Raw genomic sequence first — 21119 nt, forward strand, 5'->3', positions numbered from 1 at the left:
GTGTGTTACCATCTGAACAGAAGATTATTCTCAATCGTGGGACCATATTAGCACTCTTTCATGAAATCACTTCTTTGCAATGAATTAATTCCAGTGACATTGATCTGGTGATGTTTATTAGTGATAACAGAACTTATCTAGCTGTGATAGATATCCTGTCACGTTTCATCAGTGGTTTTCATTTATATATATCAGACATGGGGGAGGCACTGGAAAAATGTGTGTTTGTAACCCCCCAAATGAACAGAGTGAAAGTCTTTTGGACATCATATACTGATGATATCATCCTCTTGGATAATACCCAAGTAGGAAAGACTTCTGTTAGCTCTTGAAATGTACACACAAATCAATGATCTGAAAGTAAATTGGAATAAATCAAAAGTTATCAGATTTACTAAGGGAAATAAACACCTTGGCTTTAAGTGGCAGATCAATTAATACAAGTTGGAAATAGTAAACAAGCTGAAATATTAAAGAATTTTGGTTTCAGATTTCAGCTAGACAGGGTCTAATTTGGAGGAAAACTCTGGCCCTGCCAAATGGGGTTTCTATTTCTATTATCTCGTTTGAGTTAGGCTTAGTATCATTAAACAAGAGATTAACATGGCACCGGTTTATTAAATGTAGGAACCTTTTATTACCCCCATGAATTCACTGTATCAAGATTTTAAACTGAATATATGTGATGGAGTAAATAGTTATTTGTGTAACTGTGTAAACACATTGGAGTACATGGGATTTATGATAGAGATTCTACTAGAGCATCCAGCTCATTAAAAAAAAAAAATAGTATGCTTACCTAATTAGTATGAAACATTTGATAATATAACAAAATACACAATACTTAATCAGCTTAAATTTGATAATAGAAAACTGGGGGTGAGAGCCCTGTACTTGATACAATTTCCAAGCACACAACATAGAAATGCATTTATGAAATTTAGACTTAACCTTCCTTTGACAAAGGAAACATTTGCATTCATGAGAAGTTAGATCTTTCTCAAGCTAAATACAGATTTTGCACATATAATTTAGAAAAACAAAAGCATCTGGTACTCGATTGTCCAGTTTTAAACAACCTACGTAGTCTTCATTTTAAACCTTTTATCCATGATCCTGCTTTTTTTGTCAGGTTCATTCTGGGAAATAATTTGAGTGGGTCTTCTAGAACATTAACATATGAACTTGTTTGCTTCCTAGACAGAATTAATCTATTTGATACAGATGTCATCTGAAGCAGTTTGCAATGGTAGACAGTGTGATAAATCCTGGAAAAACAAAAAGTATTTATATGAATTTTAATTTTCTTTCATTTTCCATCTTTTTCCTCCCCTCTTCCTTCTTTAAGAGGTGATTTCTTTTTCTTTTCTTCTCTAAGGCAATGTCATGAATTTTAATAATGTATTTTGTTCAATGAATTCTTGGTATGAAAATGTGTAAAATCATGAGTGAATTATGGATAGTTTCTATTTTCTATTATGAATTGTTTAAGGTTTAACAATAAACCATGAACACAATAATAAAAAAAAAAATATATATATATACTGTAAAAATAGATAGCAACTACCTTCAGTCGGCCCCACCAAAGAAAGCGAATTATTAACACAAAGTTATTCCTCTCCTGCCCTCCCCAAGCAAAGAAATAAAAGACTTACAAAACAGTAATTCCTTGCTTTGCCCCCCTACCTCCCACTTTTTCACAGCTCACTTTAGGCTTTGCTCACCTATGGGAGTTCCACAAGTTCAATATATCACTGCTCTTCTCAGTCCCTGCCTTCTCCTCAACCCCCTCCTGGTCCTTGCCTTCTCCTTATCCACACCCACCTTCACAGTCACTAACTTACCCTCATCCACATCTTCCCTTGCAGTCCTCACCTTCTCCTCACCCACACCCATTGTTGCAATTCCTGCTTTCTCACCCACACCTACCTGAGCAATCCCTGCCTTCTCACTTACACTCTCACTTGCAGTCCCTGCTTTCTCCTTATTCACACCCAGCCCTGCCGTACCTGTCTTCTGTTCACCCGCAACCACACTAGCAGTCCCTTTCTTCTCCCCCCCCTGCAGGTATGACCAACACTTTCGATACCACTGACTTCTACACCCTTTCTAGTTTGATGCCCCACATGCCATGTACCCCTGCACCCACTCCATAGCTCAGAGGAAGAAGAGTGGCAGCCACGAACACTCCTCCCCTACCAACTCTACTTGCTTCTTCATTTTCTCCTTCAGTTGCACTGAGCAGGCACTCCTTGCTTTTATAGAACACTTAAGCATGCTGTGCTGCATTTTTGTTCTTGCTTGTAATAAAAGTTTGACAACAGCTTTATTTATAGATTTATTTGTACATTTGTATAGCGCACCAAGCCCTGAGGCATCTGGGCGCTTAACGTAAGAATATGGTTACAAGTAAATTTGCTGTGGTAATGGGTTATAGTCGTACCACTGAGCTTATCCTTGAGATAGGTTACATACATGTCATGAGGCAGATACATTATTTACATGTACATTTACCCTAAACATTGGGCTATGGCAGGTTGGTGGTGCTTTGGCCGTCTTGGGTGAAGAGCTGTTGTACCATATTTACTGACTCATCACGGCAGTACAAATTTGAGTATCTGAGTAACATAACTTAATGGAATGAGCATTCAGAGGGGGATATTACAGTGCATATACTGTCAGGTCCCCTGAGGCTAATATTTTTTCTTGAGGCATGAGTGTTCCGAGGGGGGCCTTATTCATTCACATGGTGGTTGGTTGATTTGCTTCCAAGAGGTATTGCATGTTTTAAACTGCAGAATGGCAGAGTGAATGCAGCCTAAATCAGAGTTGGATTAAACAGTATCTTTGCATGGGTGTACCTTGGTTATTGAGTGTGTGTGCTGAGTAATATTTAGAAACGGTCATTTTACTTACCTGATTCTGTATTTAGAAGAACAATTGGATCCCTTTCCAAGATGGCAGCTAAAACTCTAGTAATTGATTGGTCAGTCTCTCTCTCTCCCTGGAAGGGAGTGTGGAACCCTGTGGAACATTCTCAACTGCCATCATCCCAACTCATGGGATTCGCAAGTTGCTGTTTTTAAGGCTCTTGAATAACTACCTTGTCAGAATCATTTCACTTTGTGGAAGTAGAGTTCAGATGAAACTAAAGTCTCTGTGGTACAAGGAGCTGAGACTGTTGGAATAAGTTATTTATATGAATTGAAATCATATTGTGGGAACATTCCTAATGCCTTTCTGTTTTTAGTAATAGTGAGAGCTAAACTAAGTCGTTTTGGAGAAATGTAGGTACCTCTTGCAAGAAGGTCTTCTGAGAAAAATAGTTTTCAAAGTAATAATTAATGCCTGATAATTACCCAATTGGGCAAGCAGAAAGGCTCACAGAATTGGCATGGCAGAAGCGTGTCCTCCCTTGCTGTCACTGTGGAAGCAGCTCTAGATATCAGTGTGCTTAGAGGCACTCAAGTTCCAGCACATGGCAGCTACAAGTCTCTCGTGAAGACAAACATTACTGAATAATAGCACTAGAGTAAAGGACCTCTCTGTGGGAAGCGTGCAAAGTTAAGGTGTACGTTCGAAAGTGCGTGGAGAAGAAGGTTAACGCACAAGTGTATCAGTGACATCTTCTAACGCCGTAGAGGGGTTTGGAAGGTTGCAGCAATGGCAATAATGTTGATACAAGTCTTTTTCTAACCCTCCCATTATGGAGGTTGTATATAGTTATGTTTAGTGTGAGAAAAGAAGTGAGATTCCTGCAGGTAGAGCCAAAAGCCAAGGTAAAGCAGTCTTGTAAAGCCCGCTGAAAAGGAAAAGAGTAGAGATTCTGAAACAGCCTCTCAGCTCATCAATAGAGGCAACCAAGTATTGCAATTTTTTTGGAGGCAAGATACTCTTAAGAGACAGGGACTAGGTAGAAATGTTACTAACCTGAGATGTGCATGTCTTGCATATCTCCAGTCCAGGAAGTTGTGTATGTGGAGACAGATGAATCCAGAGTTGGTATTTATTATTTTGTCCACTTTCCCTTGCCCTACCTGGGAGGTTTTGTGTGGCGCTGCAAATAGAGATGTTGTAGCCAGGACCTTCTGGAGGATGTAGTGGAGTTCAGCATCTCCCTCAGGATAAGTGAACTGGGACCTGACATTTGCATATTGATCACTGTCCAACTGTGCTCCACAACCATGGGGAGCACCTTCTTTTTAAAAATAAATCATGGATTTAAGGACTTTCCAATAGAAATCCAAAAGTTCCAAGCAATCGCATCAGCAGTATTAATGATCATTCATATCACGACAGTTACACAATCCGGTACATGTTGATAAATCTACCCAACCTATTTTAATTTGATATAGCTTTCTTGAAATTAGTAGCAGACTTACAGGTCCACTTTGCCAGCTTGATGAGAGTTGGTGATTTAACATTATGCAGAATTATCCTTCGGACCTTCAAGCTGTTCGTTTTACTGCAGCCATTTGTGATCTTGATTTTCAGCAACTGGACCTATTCATCAGTTAGGTAATATGTTTGTTTTTATTTTTCTCGTCTATTGTGGTAATAAGAACTTAACCTGCTGGTCAAGTGCTTTGGCCAGATCACTTTATCATTCCCTTCTATATCAGAATTGGGTGTGTTGGTAGGTCGTCTACTACCATGGTTTCCCCATAGTGCAGATGGTGCTCAGTAGATGACACTTTCAGCCCAGATTATTTAGTGCTGTGCAGCTGCTCAGCCTCTTGATATTACCATTTTCTTCTTGCTCTGCTGCTACCTGCTAAACAGCGAGCCCATCCTTCGGAACCCTGGTTCAACTGAAACCTGGGTGAACTTTGCATGCACCGAAGACAAGAGGAACGGAAATGGTGGGTGGCATACTGTCTAACCGCTAGGACTGCGTTCTGGTGGGTCACTGCTACTTATCAGAAAGCCATTTCAAAAGCCAAATCAGTGTTCTACACTAATCAGGTTGAATCTGTACTTAATCAACCTAAGGAACTTTTTAGTTTGGTGCCATCACTTTCTGACACTGCTGCCACCACTACTACAGTATCTCCTTCACAGAGTCTTTGCGATTCTCTATCCACTTATTTAATGGAGAAAATGACTGATATCTGGGCAATAATTATATTGTCGGGCCTCAAGATTGCTGATCATGTAATGGGTGGGTTCTGGGGTTGTTAACCCTACGTATGTCTGGTCTAGCCTTCTAGCTTTCATTTCTTTGCTGCTACTGATATTATTGCTGCTACCAATCACTTGAAATCAGCTTCACCACTGGACCCCATTAAAGTAACTGGGCCTCATTACGAGAAGTGCGGAATGGGTTTAACGGCGCTGGTAATGGTGCCAGGGCCATTAAACCCACTCTGCACTATTACGAGGACCCCTCACGGGACCCGCTCTGGACGTCTGGTTAATCCAGACATCCATAGCGGGTCCCGCGAAGGGACCAGGGAGCTAAAAACGGGCCGGTCGTAATCGGCCCGTTGTTAGCTCCCACACCCATACCCATTGAGCCCTATGGGGGCTCAAATGGGAATGGGCAAGGACTGGGCCCAGGTCCCCTGAAGGAGATATTACTGGGCCCTCCAAACTCGGAATGGCCCGGTAATTCACCTTTCAGGGAACCCAGACCTGATTTTGGAGGCAGCCATGGCGCCAATAGCACCATGGCTACCTCCAAAGTCGTAATGAGGCCCTCTATATTGAAAAGAGTTGTGCCCACTATTGCACTATTGGTTACGAGGTGGTAAACCAATCTCTTGGTTCTCAGTCTATTCTCCCCTCTTTGAAACGTGATCCCACTTCTAAAAAACAACCTCCTTGGACCCTGTTCTTCTGCCTAATTTCTGACCTATCTCCTTGCTCTTATCCCTCATGAAACTTCTGGAATCTTTGGTCACCCCTTTACTTATCACTTTCATGGAGAATTTTTTTTTTAGCCTTTCCAATCTGGTTTCCGTCCTGGTCAGGGGACAGAAACAGTGCTTGTTTCAGTAGTCAAGGATCGAACATGGCTCTGTGATGAGGGTGGTGTTGGAGTGCTGATTCTACTTGATTTGTCAGCTGCATTTGACACCATTGAGCACTCCATCTTGCCTAATCGCCAGGCTAAGGTTGGCATTACCGGCTCAGTGTTATCTTGGTTAAGACCTTTTCTTGCAGATTGGGCTCAATCGCTCTCTCTTTCACCTTACCTTTAGGCAGCGGTTCCGCTGGTCTGCGGGGTCCCTCGGGGGTCTGTCCTTTCTCCCATCCTGTTCAACATGTACATGCAGCCTCTTGCAAAACTCATCCAGTCCCACAGCTTCCTATGTTACTCTTATGTTGACGACACTCAGATTGTCGTACGTCTTGATCTGACTCAGCTCGACACCACCCCTCGGCTTAGGCAGTGCCTGGAATCCAAAGAGAGTTGGATGAGTAACAATTGGTTGTAGCTGAATGGAGACAAGACTAAGGTTTCGGTTGTCGGTTCTCACTCAGCTACATCTCTTTGGATGCCCTCTTTCTGGCCTCTGCTCCTGAGACCTTTTTCAAGCCCTGTCTCGGTGGTTAAATATCTCAGTTACAAGATCACAGCCTCCCTATCAGCGGCACCTCAAATTAGCACTGTTTGCCAATCTGGTCACTCTAAACTCAGAGTACTTCTAGAGGTCCTTCCGTATCTGACTGCTTCTATGCGGGCTCCTGTGGTAGGATTGTTGGGTTTTGGATCTATGAACCTTTGCAACTCTCTGTATTTAGCACAGCCTGCTTAGCTACGTTTACAGGTTTTGCAAAATCTGGCTGTCAGATTTGCTACACAGACGCTTTATTGGGTCGTTGCCTCCCCTATTCTACGCTCGCTGCACTGGCTTCCAGTGTAGAGCCGGATCCAGTTTAAATTTCTATGCTTCGTCCACCACGCTTTTTATGGCATTGGTGCTGACTATCTTCAATCCAAATTCCATCCTAATGTCCCTTCTCGAGCCCTTAGCTCACAACATGTCCTTCTTCTGCAGGTTTCCCATTTGTGCTGCTCCCTAGGAGGCTGTGCTTTCTCTATCATTGCAGCTACATTGTGGAACCAGCTTCCACGTTCACTTTGGGCCATTGAGGATCATCTGCAGTTTCGACACTCTCTAAAAATGCATCTGTTTTAGGCTAGTGGTCGTTATGCTGCAACAGTGTTTGTTGGGCTTTATCTAGTGCCATGATGCCAGTTTGGTGTAAGTTGCGCTCTATAAATAACCTAACATAACATAACAATGTACAGTTCATCATAGGTGCACAGCTCCAGGAACCTACATAACCCCACCAAGCAATAGCTAGAGGGCATCTTGATCCCCCACATGGAGCCCCAGAGGTGACAGCGGCTCAATCCAGTGTCAGTGATCGCAACAACTTTGGCTGATTGGATATCTCCATCAAGTATTGTCTGAAGGGGGCCCAAATATCCTGAGGTCACTGAAACAATAGGCACAGGTTACTGTAGTTCACTTCAGTTTCCTGGCACCACACCAAGTCCCTCAACCAGGTTGCCCCAGTGGTGGCACTATTACTATTCCAGGACATGAGGATTCAAAGCTTTGCCTGGATAAGGAGTTTGGATAACACTTTCCTCATCCCCCTTAAATCATCAAACCATTTGCCCAAGAGGCAGACCAACGAGATGCTGGGGGCCATGGTACCCAGAATATCAGGGGTACATGACAACACCATGACCAAAATTGTTGAGCCAATGGATATGGCCAGAGTAAATGAAAAGGACCAGCCTTTTCCATCCAGCACCTGGACAGTCCCTGGTAAGTTGTTGGGCTCTGGAGATAGAAGCTTGATGTAGTATTTTAAACTGAATAAGCTTGTGTTTTGCATTAATTGAAACCCTGTATGTATATCTGCATACACTTCTCCAATCTTCGTCCTCAGTAGGAACCCCAGCAACCTCACTCATCTAAGTCTAGCATGTGCAGATAGTGGTTGGGATAGATCCTGGATCATTCTATCCAAAGTGGAAACCACCCTTATGCATCTAACCAAGGTCCAAATGTGTTTTAAGTAAGGGAGACAGTTCTGGTTCTGCAAGGAAGGTAGGACTCCCATTGCGGAATGCCCCTCTCTTTCAGATGTACTGGAATAATAAACAAAAATCCTTCCCCACTTTGTCCACAAATAACTTCCTAGTGACAAACAAACCTGAATGATGCATATCACCAACCTATTGAATACCTATTCCCCCCAGGTTTCCTTAATCCAACTATCAGTTTAAGATACCCAATGCCCCATAGACTATTTTCAGGCACGTATGGAAAAGCAAGGTCTTTTGATCCAAACATTAACTGCCCATCGCACTGTGTCAAACCTGCAGGGATCTGCTTCCCCAGGGGATAACAATAGGGACGGAAGAGGACAGGGTCTTGTGGTGATGCGTTCAATCCTAACATGTGGACACAGTGAGGATTCTGGAATCCAGTATGTCGACAAAGTGAGCCTAGGCCACCAGATAATACATTTCCGCAGCCATAATTCCCCCTTGGTCAAAGGGTTGGGTCATGCCCTCCCACTTCACCCATGAACCTCTGGGGCTCCAAGCCAATTGTATCAACCTCTCATCTTGGGCAGGGAGATCCTTTCCCAGGTAGACAGCGGGAGATTACACCATCTAGCAAGTTTGCTTTCCACTAGCTCTAACAAGGGAATGTGGTTGTTAAGGAGCAATGAGGTGTGGTTCCTGCTACTAGTGATACACAAATATTTCACCTTTTGGGATTCTCATCTATAGTCCCCCAGGTTGTCAGGTTGTGGAGCGCCATCCATTAAAGGAAACAGGATGTGCTTAAAGTAGTTGATACACAGTCCAGGTTAGAGTTAGAGACCGTAACTGATTATTTCCTGAGTAAGAGAGGATACATTCTGTGGGGATCCTTGATGTATAAAAGCACACCATCCACATAGAAGGACATTATTTCCCTCTGGTACCCAGCACCAAGCCTCTGTGGATGTACTGCAGCCTAATCCTGACATCAAGAGTCTCAGTCGGTATTGTGAGTAACAAAGGGGACAGAGGGAGACCTTGCGTGGTACCCCTGCCAAGGTTTTATTTATCCAAATAGCAATCAAATGCTTTCACCCTAGCAGAGGGAGCAAAGCAGGTGAATACATCCCAAAAGATAGCCATGCAGCCCCATTCTCTTCAGCACAGCAAATACGAATTTCCATGACAAGGAATGAAAGGTCTTTCGTGCATCTAAAAAGGTCTACCTGTGCCAGAACCGCGAACAACGTCTGCAAATTCAAGGCTGTAGATCTGCCAGGGAGGAACCCAGATCGGTCTCTCTGAAACAATAGAAACATGTGCTTGACCTAGTGGTTGGCAATTATTTTAGCAATGATCTTTGTGTCCAAATTAAGAAGAGAGATTGGCCTATAGGAACTACACAATGTGGAGTCGTTGTCAGGCTTTAGCAGCAATGAGATGAAGGCTTTATTCATAGAGTTAGGGAGCCGAACTGAATCCATAGCTACCCCCCATACCTCGGATAGAAAACTGGCTAGTCTGGAGCTCAACCCTTTATAAATTTCCCCACACACGTCATCCCCCATCGGGGCTTTTGAGGAGGGAAATGCAGAGATAGCCTACAAAATATCCTGGCTGGTCATAGGGGAATTGAGTTAAATGAGTTGATTCAGTTTCAGAATGGGAATCTCCCACAGGTAATTGTGGATCTCGTCCAGATATTTCACTGATGCGGTTTCGAGTAATAATGAAGCAACATTACCTCCACCGCCGTCTGTAATGTGCATGTCTAGTCTCTCATGGCTAGGCTATCTGTCTCCCACTTTCTCCACGGATCAGGCAAGCCAGTGCAGGCCCCAGATGACCTCTCTCAGTATAGCCACATGCCTGGAGTGGACTGCTGAAAAACTTAAACTCCCTGTCCAAAGCACCCCTGATTTGGTACAGTGTATATTTTAGAGGGGAACGTATTGTTTTATCATTAGAGCAAGCCATTGACTTTTCCAGGTCCTTGATTTTGGGTACCCGGGATGCCAGTTCGCTTCTGATAACCTTCAAGACATCCCCTTCAAGACCAATTTGGTAGGGACCATTCCCAGATTTGTTTCAAAGGAATTTGGGTGATTTGTCTGGAGCAAAAAAACAAATCCAAAAGACTGCATTTATTTTCTTTTTACCCATTTGACCGCATATATATATGTGAGGGGAGACCCCCACAGCCCCTCCCTTACCTCTCCACATTTCTTATTAACTTTACCCCCACCCCACCATATATGTGGTCAAATTGTGCATCCCATATTCAGTCTTTTGGGATTCAGTCTTTTTGCCCTTAATCCTTTTGGGTAATACAGTTTCAAAGAAGGGCTCAATGGCCTTGCCCAGCTCACTTTTATAAACCGAATCTTGGAGTGCCATAGCTTTAAAGCACCATTGCGAACGTGGAATGTGCCCAGGATCTATGGAAAGGGACCACTTCAATGGAGAGTGATCCGAATAGGTTCAGGGAAGCAACTCAGAGCTTGCCATTTGTTGTACCAACATTTGGGGGACTAGGAGCAGGTCTATTTTCGAATGCAGGTCACGAATAAATAAAAGGAGAACTCCCTGGCATCCGGGTTCATTGTTTGCCAGAAAGCTATCAGTGGGAGCTATTGCATACCATTGTGGATCTCACCCTGCCTCCCCGGAGAGAGAGAGCTGGGGTTGTGCTGGAACTGTCTTTGGTAATGTCCAGAACAGTGTTACAATCCCCAGCCCAGGTAATGTGGGATCCCAAGTATTTTAGGCCTACGTCTGTGAGGCTACGAGAAGATTGGGGATATCAATTACACTCATCCTCATCCCAGCCAAGCTACCAGAGGCGATGACATACCAGCCATTTGAATCCACCCCGTGACTGCAGTCCGTGAAGGGTAGAGACTTATGAACCAGTGTAATCACCCCTCTGGATTTACAGGAGAATGAAGTGTACCAACGAAGGGTGGCCCAAGGCCTTCTCAAAGGACTCATTGCCAGTGCCTATGAGGTGGGACTCCTGAAGAAGTGCAATCTTGATGTTCAAGGTATGCCTGGATCTTCCTTGCTTTAATCACATTATTCAGGACCCTTACATTCCTGTTAAGTAGGGGAAAGCTTGTCTGAATATGTTTCGCCCTGGACATCCTTAAGGGAGTTCCCATCCTGAGTGGGGCAACAAAAATAAAACCTACCTTGCACCCTTATTTTTGATGCTGTTGGAACAACTAACCCCTCCCAACTGGGCAATCAAACTCCCTTCCCTCCACACAGCTCCACCCTCACTACCGATTCCCATTTTGTAGTGCAAACCCTCCCAATGACCCACAACCATAACTGCTTGAAGCCGCCCTGCAGGGCAAGAGGAACGGCCATGGTAACTGTACTCCACACTGGGAAGGCACTGAGGCTTACTAGGCATATTTCATAAAGTGGTGACTGACAGGTTACATTCTTGAACAAGTACATTCTAAACCCCCACCGCTCAATATGACAGGAGCAACCAGCACTGGTATTCCCAGGAACATGGTGCTCAACACTCCCACGCTCCCAGTCACCAAGACAGCATGCATACATCTGAAATACGAAACACAATCCTCCCGCCTGGTAGGTGCCCGTATTCCTAGTTAAGCTCCCAGAATTGACATTCCTTGACAAAGTGTTCAGAAACGAAGCCACCTCCTGTGGGCCGCCTGTGAAAGGTTTGCCTTCATGGATGAGTCTCAGTTTAGAGCGAAAGAGCATGGTATATTTCGTTCTCCTCTCCTGCATCCTTCTGTTTTACCAATAAGAATATTTGTCAGGCTTTCTGCATGGCCATCGTAAAGTCTGAATAGAAAGAAATCTGGGCTCCTTGGTAGTTTAATGGCCCCAGCTACTGTGCTTAATGAAGTATTGAGTCTCTGTCCCTATAGTTTAGGAGACGTGCAATAAACAGTCTGGGATTTTGACCAGGCTTTGGGTCGGGAGCCAAAGATGGGCCCTTTCCACCAAACATTGTGACGAGAGAGGGGGATCCTGTAGCACCTCCTTAATGAAGCTCTCAATTAAGGACTCCATATTTGGTTGATGTGGCCCCTCGGGGAGGCCGAGAATCCAGATGTTGTTTCTGCGGGACCTCGCCTCTAGGTCTTCATTTTTAGCTTGAACAGCCTTCACCTCCTTGCATAGGTCCTTTACCTGTTTCCGAGTTTCTGCACTCTCATCCTCCAGGAAGCCTATCCGGTTCTGGGCCTTGTAGATACGACCGCTCTCTGTTGATTCTTTGCTGCATCTATTTCATTTTAAAGACCAGATTATCCAGCGTGCTGTTGACAGAGTCAAAACAAACATTCATTTGGGACAATAGTATCACATAGTCTGGCGAGGGCACCCCTCAGGGCTTGTAGTGGAGTGTGTAGAGGGAGTGGGAGCCTCCCTAGAGTCAAACACCAACAAGGGAGAGGTTTCCATGCTATCCACCGCCTGGTGATGCATCACTTTAGCCATTTGAGGTTTCCTGTAGAAGCTCAATTTTGTTTGCTTTCAGCACTCCTTGGCCATGGGTGTTGGATGCAGGGGATCCGAGCTCCCAGCAGTAGGTAGCTTGCTACATCAAGTTCCAAGGCTCCACATCAGCAGAAGGCATGTGCATGAAAAGTTACTTACATCATGCTCACCAGCCACCTCCCAGGGAGGCAGCCAGGCTTTTGGTGTGCTGTATTAATTGGATTGGAGCACGCCTCCAGCAAATTTCTCTTAGCCCCAGGGTTAACCCCGCCCAGAAAGGATAATGCCCCTGCCCCCCTACCTGCACAAGGCGCAGCAGCTGCCCCATGGAAAGCAGCTGGGCCTATGGTGTTATCCAGGAGCACCAACAAGTGTCCAGGGCGCTCCACTCCCCCATCAGGACTGGCATTTACCTGTGGGATAGAGGACCCAGCCCCGGCTGCAGGTGTGTTCCAGCCCTAATGTCACCACACAGCTCGGCCCTTAGCTGAGCAAATCGATGGGCACTCAAAGTGCCTCACAGTGCCTCACAGCCCTATGCACCGGATCCTCCCCAGCACAATGCAAGAGCAGGGCCCAGGTGTGGTACGCTCAGGAGGCTATGTGGGCCAGAAATCCTCCACCAGATGGCAATAGGCCCCTCATCCTCGTGCTCTCAGTGCATTTCTGGTACACCTCACAGAAGCGCACCAACTTTAACTCCAGGAATCTCCTCAGGAAGCAATGCAGGGGCCAGGCTAAATGCTGCAGACGGTCCCGGGTGGCCTCACCATTGGCAGAGCTCCATGATTAAGAGGATATCTGGCCGCATTGCTCACTAGCGCCCCCATGGGGAGTAACTTCTCAAAGTGGTCTATCATCTTTTCACAGGTATCTGGGGTTTGGACTTGCCAGCAAAAGTTCAGGATTAACCTCCATGTGTTCTGCCTTGTTGATGGGCTCGTGGATGTACTTGAGGCACCCCTTAAGTTGTGCACAGATCAATTGGATTCAGGACAGGAGATTGTGGTTGAAAGCAAACCTGAGTGGCTCGTTGACTTGCCATAGGCAGCCACAGTGGAGTACTTGGAGACATTGCTAGATTGCTGTTTCTGCTGCCCGATATCCCAGTAATACTGGGATATCGGGCAGCGGAGAACAGTAAATTCCCATTCCCATGGAGTCTCATAGGATTCCATGGGAATGGGACACTGACGCACCGGCACCAATGCTACTAATGATTTTTCTGCCGGTAGGGACCTGAAACACCAGCAGGTCAGTCCTGCCGGTAGTTCACAGCCCCTACCGGCAGACTCGGAGTGAGCCGGTCCAGAAAAGGTGCCAGAAACGTTATTACAGCACCTTATTTCCAGACCGGCTCACTTCACATGAGGCCCAATGTCCTGCAAGATGTGCATTTTATGAATGCCCTATGGGTCCTTCCCTTTCACATATAGCAACAGCCGATTGTTTTAAAGAAGACTGGAAGACTTTGTGCATTATGCAATCGAAGAAATTCAGGGCTCTTCTTGGAGACTGATTGAAAGCTTCGGGGCAGACTAGCTTGAAGTGTCTTTGCTCGTGAATACCATCCTCTTGAATATTTCCAAGGCAAATGTAGTTTCATTGTTGAATAGGACATACTCAATGTCTTCCACTGGATCATAGGGAAGAGGCTCTTGAGCATGAACAAGACATTGGGCCTCATTACACGGATGGCGGTAAGGATTTACCGGTACCGGTAAAATACTGGTACCGGTAAATCCTTACCGCCTTACTACGAGGTCCCTTTGTGGGCTGGGGGATTTAACGCCTGCTTTTTGCAGGCGTTAAAAACCAACCCGCAAAGGGACCCAGGGAGCTAATTACGGTATCGCAATTTGCGGTACCGTAATTAGCACCTTCCCCATTCCCATTGAGCCCTATGGGCCAAAAATGGGAATGGGGAAGGGCAATGGTGGAAGGGGGAATTACCGCCCCGCCAACCTTGGAATGGGGCGGTAATTCCCCTTTCCGCCAAGGCGGTGCCGGTATTTTACCGGCATGAACCATGGCGCTAATAGCGCCATGGTTCTCCGCCATCCCTGTAATGAGGCCCATTGTTTTAAAGAAATGAGTGCTGCCTTGGTGGGGTGTGGAATATTAGGGTGAGGTAGAGTACATGAAAATAGAGCTGTGAGGTACAGTGGGTGAGTGGGTGATAGTAGAGTGGGTTAGATAGAGTGGAGCAGGTAAAATGGGGTGAGGTAACATGGGGTGAGTGAGGTGAGATATGGTAGGTTGAGGTGGAGTGGGGCAATGTAGAGTGGGGTGAGGTAACATGGGGGGAGGAAGATTAGGGTGTGATAGAATAGGGTGAAGGAGGAAGATTGGACTGAGGTAGAGTGCGGGTAAGGTTGGGTAGAGTGTGTGAGTGTGGTGAAGTAGAGTGCTGCAGTGAGGTGGAGTGGGCCGAGTGGGCTGAAGTAGTCACTGAGTAAGGTGCGGTATTGTGGTGTGAGGTAAAATGTGATGAGTGAGGTGAGAAAGTGTAATTTGGAAGAGGAGGTAGACTGGGGTGAAGTAGAATGGCTGAGGTAGAGTGGGTACAGATAGAGTGGGGTGAGGTAAATTGCATTGAGGTAGAGTAGGAAAAGATATAGTTGGTAGAGGTAAAGTCGGGTGAGGTAAAGTTCAGGGAGGTAGATTGGGTGAGTGGAGTAAAGGATAGTGGTGTAGGGTAGCATCGGTGAGGGAATGTGGGATGAGAAGAGTTAGAAAGATTAGGAGAGATGAGTAAGGGGAGGATGAGTGTGGTGTGGCAGAGTGGTGTGAGGTCACATGAGATGAGAAAGAGTGGTGTGAGGTAAAGTGGGTGAGTGGAATGAAGTAGAGTGGGTCACCTAGAGTGGGAGAGTGGAGTGAGTTAGTGTGGGGTGAGTAAGAATGGGTAAGTGGGGTAAGGTGGAGAGGGGTAAGGTTTAGTGCAGTGAGATAGAGTGGGGTGAACTAGAATGGGGTGAGATAGAGTAGAATGAGGTACAATTGGGTTAGTGGAGTGAGGAGGAGTGGGTTCTGTAAGAGTGGGATCAGGAAGATTGGGTTGAGGTAGAATGGGATAATTTAAAGTGGATGAGGAAGGGTTTGTGAGTGGGGTGAGGAAAGTTGAGTGAGGTAGAAAGGGTGAATACAATAAAGTAATGGCGAAGTTAGGAAGACAAGTGACAGTCTGAAGTCTGCGGTTGGTGACTGATGCTCGTCTGGAGGTGAACAGAACTTGCAGAGTGAATTGCCCTGAGTTCTTTTCTACAATTACGACGGTGAGATGGTGTGAACTTAAAACAATTATTATTCTCCGGGAGATGTTTTGGGCTTCAAACTGGCACATCTTTTAATTACGGCACTGTGTTAAGCGGTTTACCTGTATTTGTATGAGCCTGCATGAGTCTGAACTCAAGTCTGCAGAATTCTGGTGGCGTTCGGTTTTCCCTGTAGTTAATTACTTTGGTTGTGCTCTTGCCTTTTGGTTCTACAGAGACTGCAGATATACTTTCCCTTTAATCGGTTAGATTTTTGGTTCATGTTAACCGATTGACTGAGCCTTTTCCATTATGCAGTAAGCGTTATTTTTTACATCACCTTCAAGTTCATGCTAACACGAGCTAACAAGATGCGGCTAAGACTAGAAGCCAATTGGGTATGGATGAACAAATTATGCAGCAAATCATACATATAGGGCACAGCTCGACTAAAATTATGGTGCTTTGTAAATCGCGTAATCCTGACTAGCGATTGGTTTTACAGGAAGAAGGGATTGTGACGGCTTAAATGCAGAACCTAGGAGGTGAAAGGTCGCTGCTATGTCACGGTCCTGTTTTAGAAAGTGAACAATCTGTTTTGGACCATGATATGGACAATCTCCCGGGTCCCGGTTCATCGAAAAATGGAAGGAAATTACCATTAGTAGCCAATTTATCAAAGTCACATCTATTGCAGTTTCCTATTGCTTGTCAAAAGATCATGCATTACTTCTTTAAATCATCAGAGACCAGTACTGAAGTGAAATCGATTGCCCCGGTTAAGGGTAGAGCTGTGTTAGTCAAGAAAGGCCCAGTTGTATCTAATGAACTAAATGATTTAAGTATGATTGAATTTGATGATGTTGTGTCAGAGAAGAATGGCAGTTTGGACCAGGACTTTATTGCTACTAATGTTATCCAAGAAACATGCATTGCATCTATTGCAGGTTACCCGACTGATTTAATTAATTTTATTGAAAATTGCCCACAAAATCTACCTTTAAGGAGGCCTAACAGAGCTAGGGGAAAGGTTCCAGATGTATCATATGGTGAGGCAGAAGTAAGCGAAGAGGCCATTATTCATCACACCCCGAGGGAGGTAGACAAATGAACTAGATTGACTCACCCCACAGTTTCTGCATTGAATATGGTCCTTAGTTCCTTCCTTAACCTATATGAAAACATATGGAACAAAGTGAAGGCCCATACCCTCACTCTTAGTGACATTAATATACAACTTGAAGGCACAGATCTACAACAAAACAATATTTACCTTATTTGGGGAGTCTTGGTGGAGTAATTCGGACATCCAGAGAGAGGATGGGTGTGAACGCTTCAGCCCCTATTTTAATAAATGATGACCCAGGTGTACAGGAATGTGAGATCACCCCCACTATTCAATCCTGTGTACATGTTCTGGGTGAAAATGATGGTGGGAAAGAAAATGGTATTGAAGCTCAAACTAATTTAGTTACTGGCCAACCACAATGTGAAGGAGTTGGTGAAATGCCCACAAAGAATAAGGATGCAGGAAGGCCTCAAACGGGGAAGAAAGCAACAAACTCAAAAACTATGAGGAACAGAAATGTTTCCTCTCCTAATTGTCTGAGGAATGTAACAGTTATGTTATGTTATGCTAAATGAATTTATTCAGCACATGAACACCCGAAGAGAGAATAAGAGACATATGTGTAGTGAGGCGGAGGTGCGGGATGAGGGAAAACAGAGTGAGTTTGAAAAAGAACAAAATAGGTTGCAAAGTCAAAAATATGAGGCAAATAAACAGAGAAAGAGAGAGAGTGGTAGAGAGCAAGAATGAGAGAGAGTGAGAGAGAGTTACAAAGAGAGACACAGAGAAAAACACTTCATGCAAGCATCACACATAAAATGATATAGATAAAGGATAAACAAGAGCTCTTGGAAGAGACTTTAAGTAAGACAACTAGAAAAGATATCAGAGTTGGAGAAAGATAACAGAGACATTTAGAGACAGTCTGAGAAAGGGTGACTGATAGAGAGCTACAGACAGTGAAAGGGGCCCCCAGAGGGGAAGTATGAAAGGAAGACCTACTGAATGTGAACATGATTGGGAGTGATAGAGACTTGGTGAAAGGGAGGGGTTAAAATACTCACAGTAAGATAAACTGTGCAGTGGAGAGCAAGAAAGAGTAAAACAGAGCAAGGGTAAAGAGACAGTGAACATGATCACTTCCTGTGAATTGTTAGTCCACCATTGAGGGGTATTACAGAGGCTTTGCACTGCCATATCAAGATTGTATTGCAGGTTATGGATCACAAACATTGTGCTGTGGTGCTAAGCGTTTCTTTTGGCTAAAGTGGTGAGGACCTACAAGTGACTTCTGCTTCTACGTACATTGAGATTGAAACATAATGTATATATGCTTATGATCTGATTAATTTGCCTGATAACTCTATTTTTGTTTCCATCTGTTGTTCTCTCTGTTCAGTTGGAGTTACTGCTTAGACTAAAATTAAGCTGAAATGCTTTCCTGCACTTTCTCTTTTAACAGGAGTTCGACGGACAGTCCAGTCAAGGGACTGTACAGGTCTATAAACACAGATCCTGAATACCTGGCACAAGATGGTAGGTTTTCATGAGTGCAAGCACAACATAACCGCATTGCATTACTAGTATTGTTGATATTATAAGGACGTATAAGTGTCAATTTCACAGCAGAAAAAAGGGTGTGCTGCTTAGTAACATTGTGGATTTACAACATTTCCTGTTGATCAGCACCTCTTACCATTTTTACAAATAAATTGTAAGTGAATGAGATGCAACAGGGTTTGTCTCCTGGTTTTGAAACATTTGCGCTGTTGAAATGCTTTCATGACAACTATGGACCTCATTACGAGAATGGAGGTAGCCATGGAGCTATTAGCTCCATGGCTGCCTCCTTTCCGGGCTCCATTACCGAGTTCCTGCAATGGGGACTTACCGGGTTACTCTGACATAGGAGGACCCAGTGATTCCTCCTTGCAGGAACCCATCCCCATTCCCATTTGAGCCCCCATAGGGCTCAATGGGAATGGGGAGGGAGGTAATAACGGGCAGATTACATCTGGCCCGTTATTGCCTCCCTCTTCCCCTCGCGGGACCAGGAAAGCACGCCTGGTTTTACCAGGCGTGCGATCCGGGTCCCGCGATGGGAAGCTCGTAATCGGCGCTCCCAGAATGAAGGGGGCCGGTCCCGTACCAAACACCTTCATTACAGGAGTGCCAGCCTTATAATGAGGCCCCATGTGTCGAAATTAAGGGATTTGATGAAAATGTAATTCCAACATTTAGAATAATTTGATTATTTTAGAAGAGACACAAAGGGAGGGTTCCCCTACTCAACAAGTAACTGGGGGGAAACATATCATCAAGACATAAATTTGTTCCTGTTGAAAATGATCCACTTATACAAGTATAATTTCTTAATTTCTTTAGAGATCTATGAGAATATTTGTACTGGCATCTCAAGTCCCGTTAAATGAATTTGGGATATTAAAACATAATTCATTCACAACACATTATTCACTTCCTATAAATTCTTATATTCTTTTCAATGTCATTCTATTAAAGGCAAGAAATACGTTTTTGGTTATCTAAAAAGAGATTTGTTATATCTCACATTTGTTTCACAAATTAACATCACATCACAAAAAAGATGCAAAATACACCAATTTGATTATAACATATATATATATATATATATCAATGTCCTGAATTCACAACACATATAATCCAGAAAACAAGTATATATAGAAAACTCCAAGCCTACAATAACAGTGACGTCTGAACTAAGTTTCGTTAATACAGAAGTAAATGGCCTTTTTCAGGACCAACAACCCTTTTAAGAACCAAAGAAAGCTATAAGTCCCACCTATTTTACATGTACACATCAAAGCTATACGTGTTTCCCAAACACTGGTAGAAACAGGCTGAAACTCGCCAACATTTGCATCTAGATTTTCAATGTGAATACAGTCAACCTGTAGTCTTCCATATATGGAGTCCTTCCATAAATGTAGGCTTAGGTCACATCAATGCTGTGTACCTTTTTAATACATAGAGGGAAACTACTCTCATCGTATTGACATTCATATGTGTAGTTGTTTGCTTTACTTAATGGAATAGAAGCAGGTTAAACATAACTCTCACTTCAAGATTAAGGCAAAATGTATTGCCTATTCGGATTAGCCGGTGAAATACAATTCATGTTGAGGAATAGTTTCTTGAATTTTCATTGACAAGCAATTTAAGATCAAAATTGGTCAAAATAAGAATCAGAACTCGACGTATATTTCCAAAACCACTAAGTGTGGACATTAGTAAGAAGCTAGGCGTTATCTTACCCATATTCATCAAGGTTCTTGTGGATACAGCAAACCAAATTACTACATGGAGCTCGATTGAACTGAGAGCTGTTGTCACAGCTTCAGTCTTCAGGCTCAGGAGTGGCATGAACCAACCATCCCCTCCACAGTCTGGGCGCTTGCAAGGATGATCTTACACAAGCCACCAAGACCCCATCGGGGAAATAGGGTTAGGAACACGATGGTTGAATGGGTTCAAGCAGTAGGGTAACCGGTGAGAGGATTAGGAGAGGGGAGGTGGATAGGGAAGGGGACAATGCATAACACGATAAACATACAGTTTACATCACACATCACACACTTGAGAGTTAGAAAGAGACTTATCTCTGGGGTGAGTACTGGCCTCCTTCCTGCGCACTCTCAGGTCCGGTGTCTGGAACGTGTTACCGCTGTAAAAAGAGTAATAAATGACCAGACTGTGTGTTACTTCACGCACTCAGTTCAACTGGCTTTCATCATGCAATTGGTTAATTTCACCCTTTTTCGTGCACTATGCAGTGCGGAGCACTGAGTTAGTGCACAGATTTATGCCTATAACAAACCGGCACATGTAGAATTAAGCTGCATGTGGCTCTGCACTGTAACTGCTATGTTCACTGGGTGTTGGACCCTTGAGCCATCCTACTGCTTATGAGCCTTGGGGTGTGCTGTCTGTCGCACGTGACGTGTTGCGGTGTAGCCTCACTGTTCCAAAGCGGGTTTCTCCATGTGGCTAACTATTATGCAAAACACATGCACTGCTCTGCACTCATAGCATGCCAAGCGATTATGCGCTCGAACTGCCAGAGTCATGCTCGGATGCCGGGATATGTGACTTAGCTTCCTTGGAGCCGGGGGACAGTGGAATGTGGGAAGAGCCCCGCTGCGCGTGCCCCAGGCAGCCTTCACTGGTTGTGCTGAACTGGTTCTCAGTCCAGACAGCAACTCTTGTGAAAGGAACTACCTCTTGCGAGGCGGGATTTATCCCGTGAACATGA

The 21119-nt window shown here is 44.4% G+C and overlaps 1 protein-coding gene across 2 annotated transcripts in view; it reads left to right on the forward strand.

Moving 5' to 3' along the window:
- The window catches only part of LOC138510562 (cytospin-A-like), a 1126527-nt gene that overhangs the window by 525229 nt on the left and 580179 nt on the right, over positions 1-21119 (forward strand). For both annotated transcript variants that reach the window (XM_069626319.1, XM_069626320.1), the window contains exon 9: positions 18291-18364. In XM_069626319.1, the coding sequence (XP_069482420.1) occupies positions 18291-18364 (74 nt within the window). The remainder of the gene's footprint in view (positions 1-18290; positions 18365-21119) is intronic.

This window comes from Ambystoma mexicanum, chromosome 6p, assembly GCF_040938575.1.
Source record: "Ambystoma mexicanum isolate Mex_15411 chromosome 6p, UKY_AmexF1_1, whole genome shotgun sequence".
NCBI lineage: Eukaryota > Metazoa > Chordata > Amphibia > Caudata > Ambystomatidae > Ambystoma > Ambystoma mexicanum.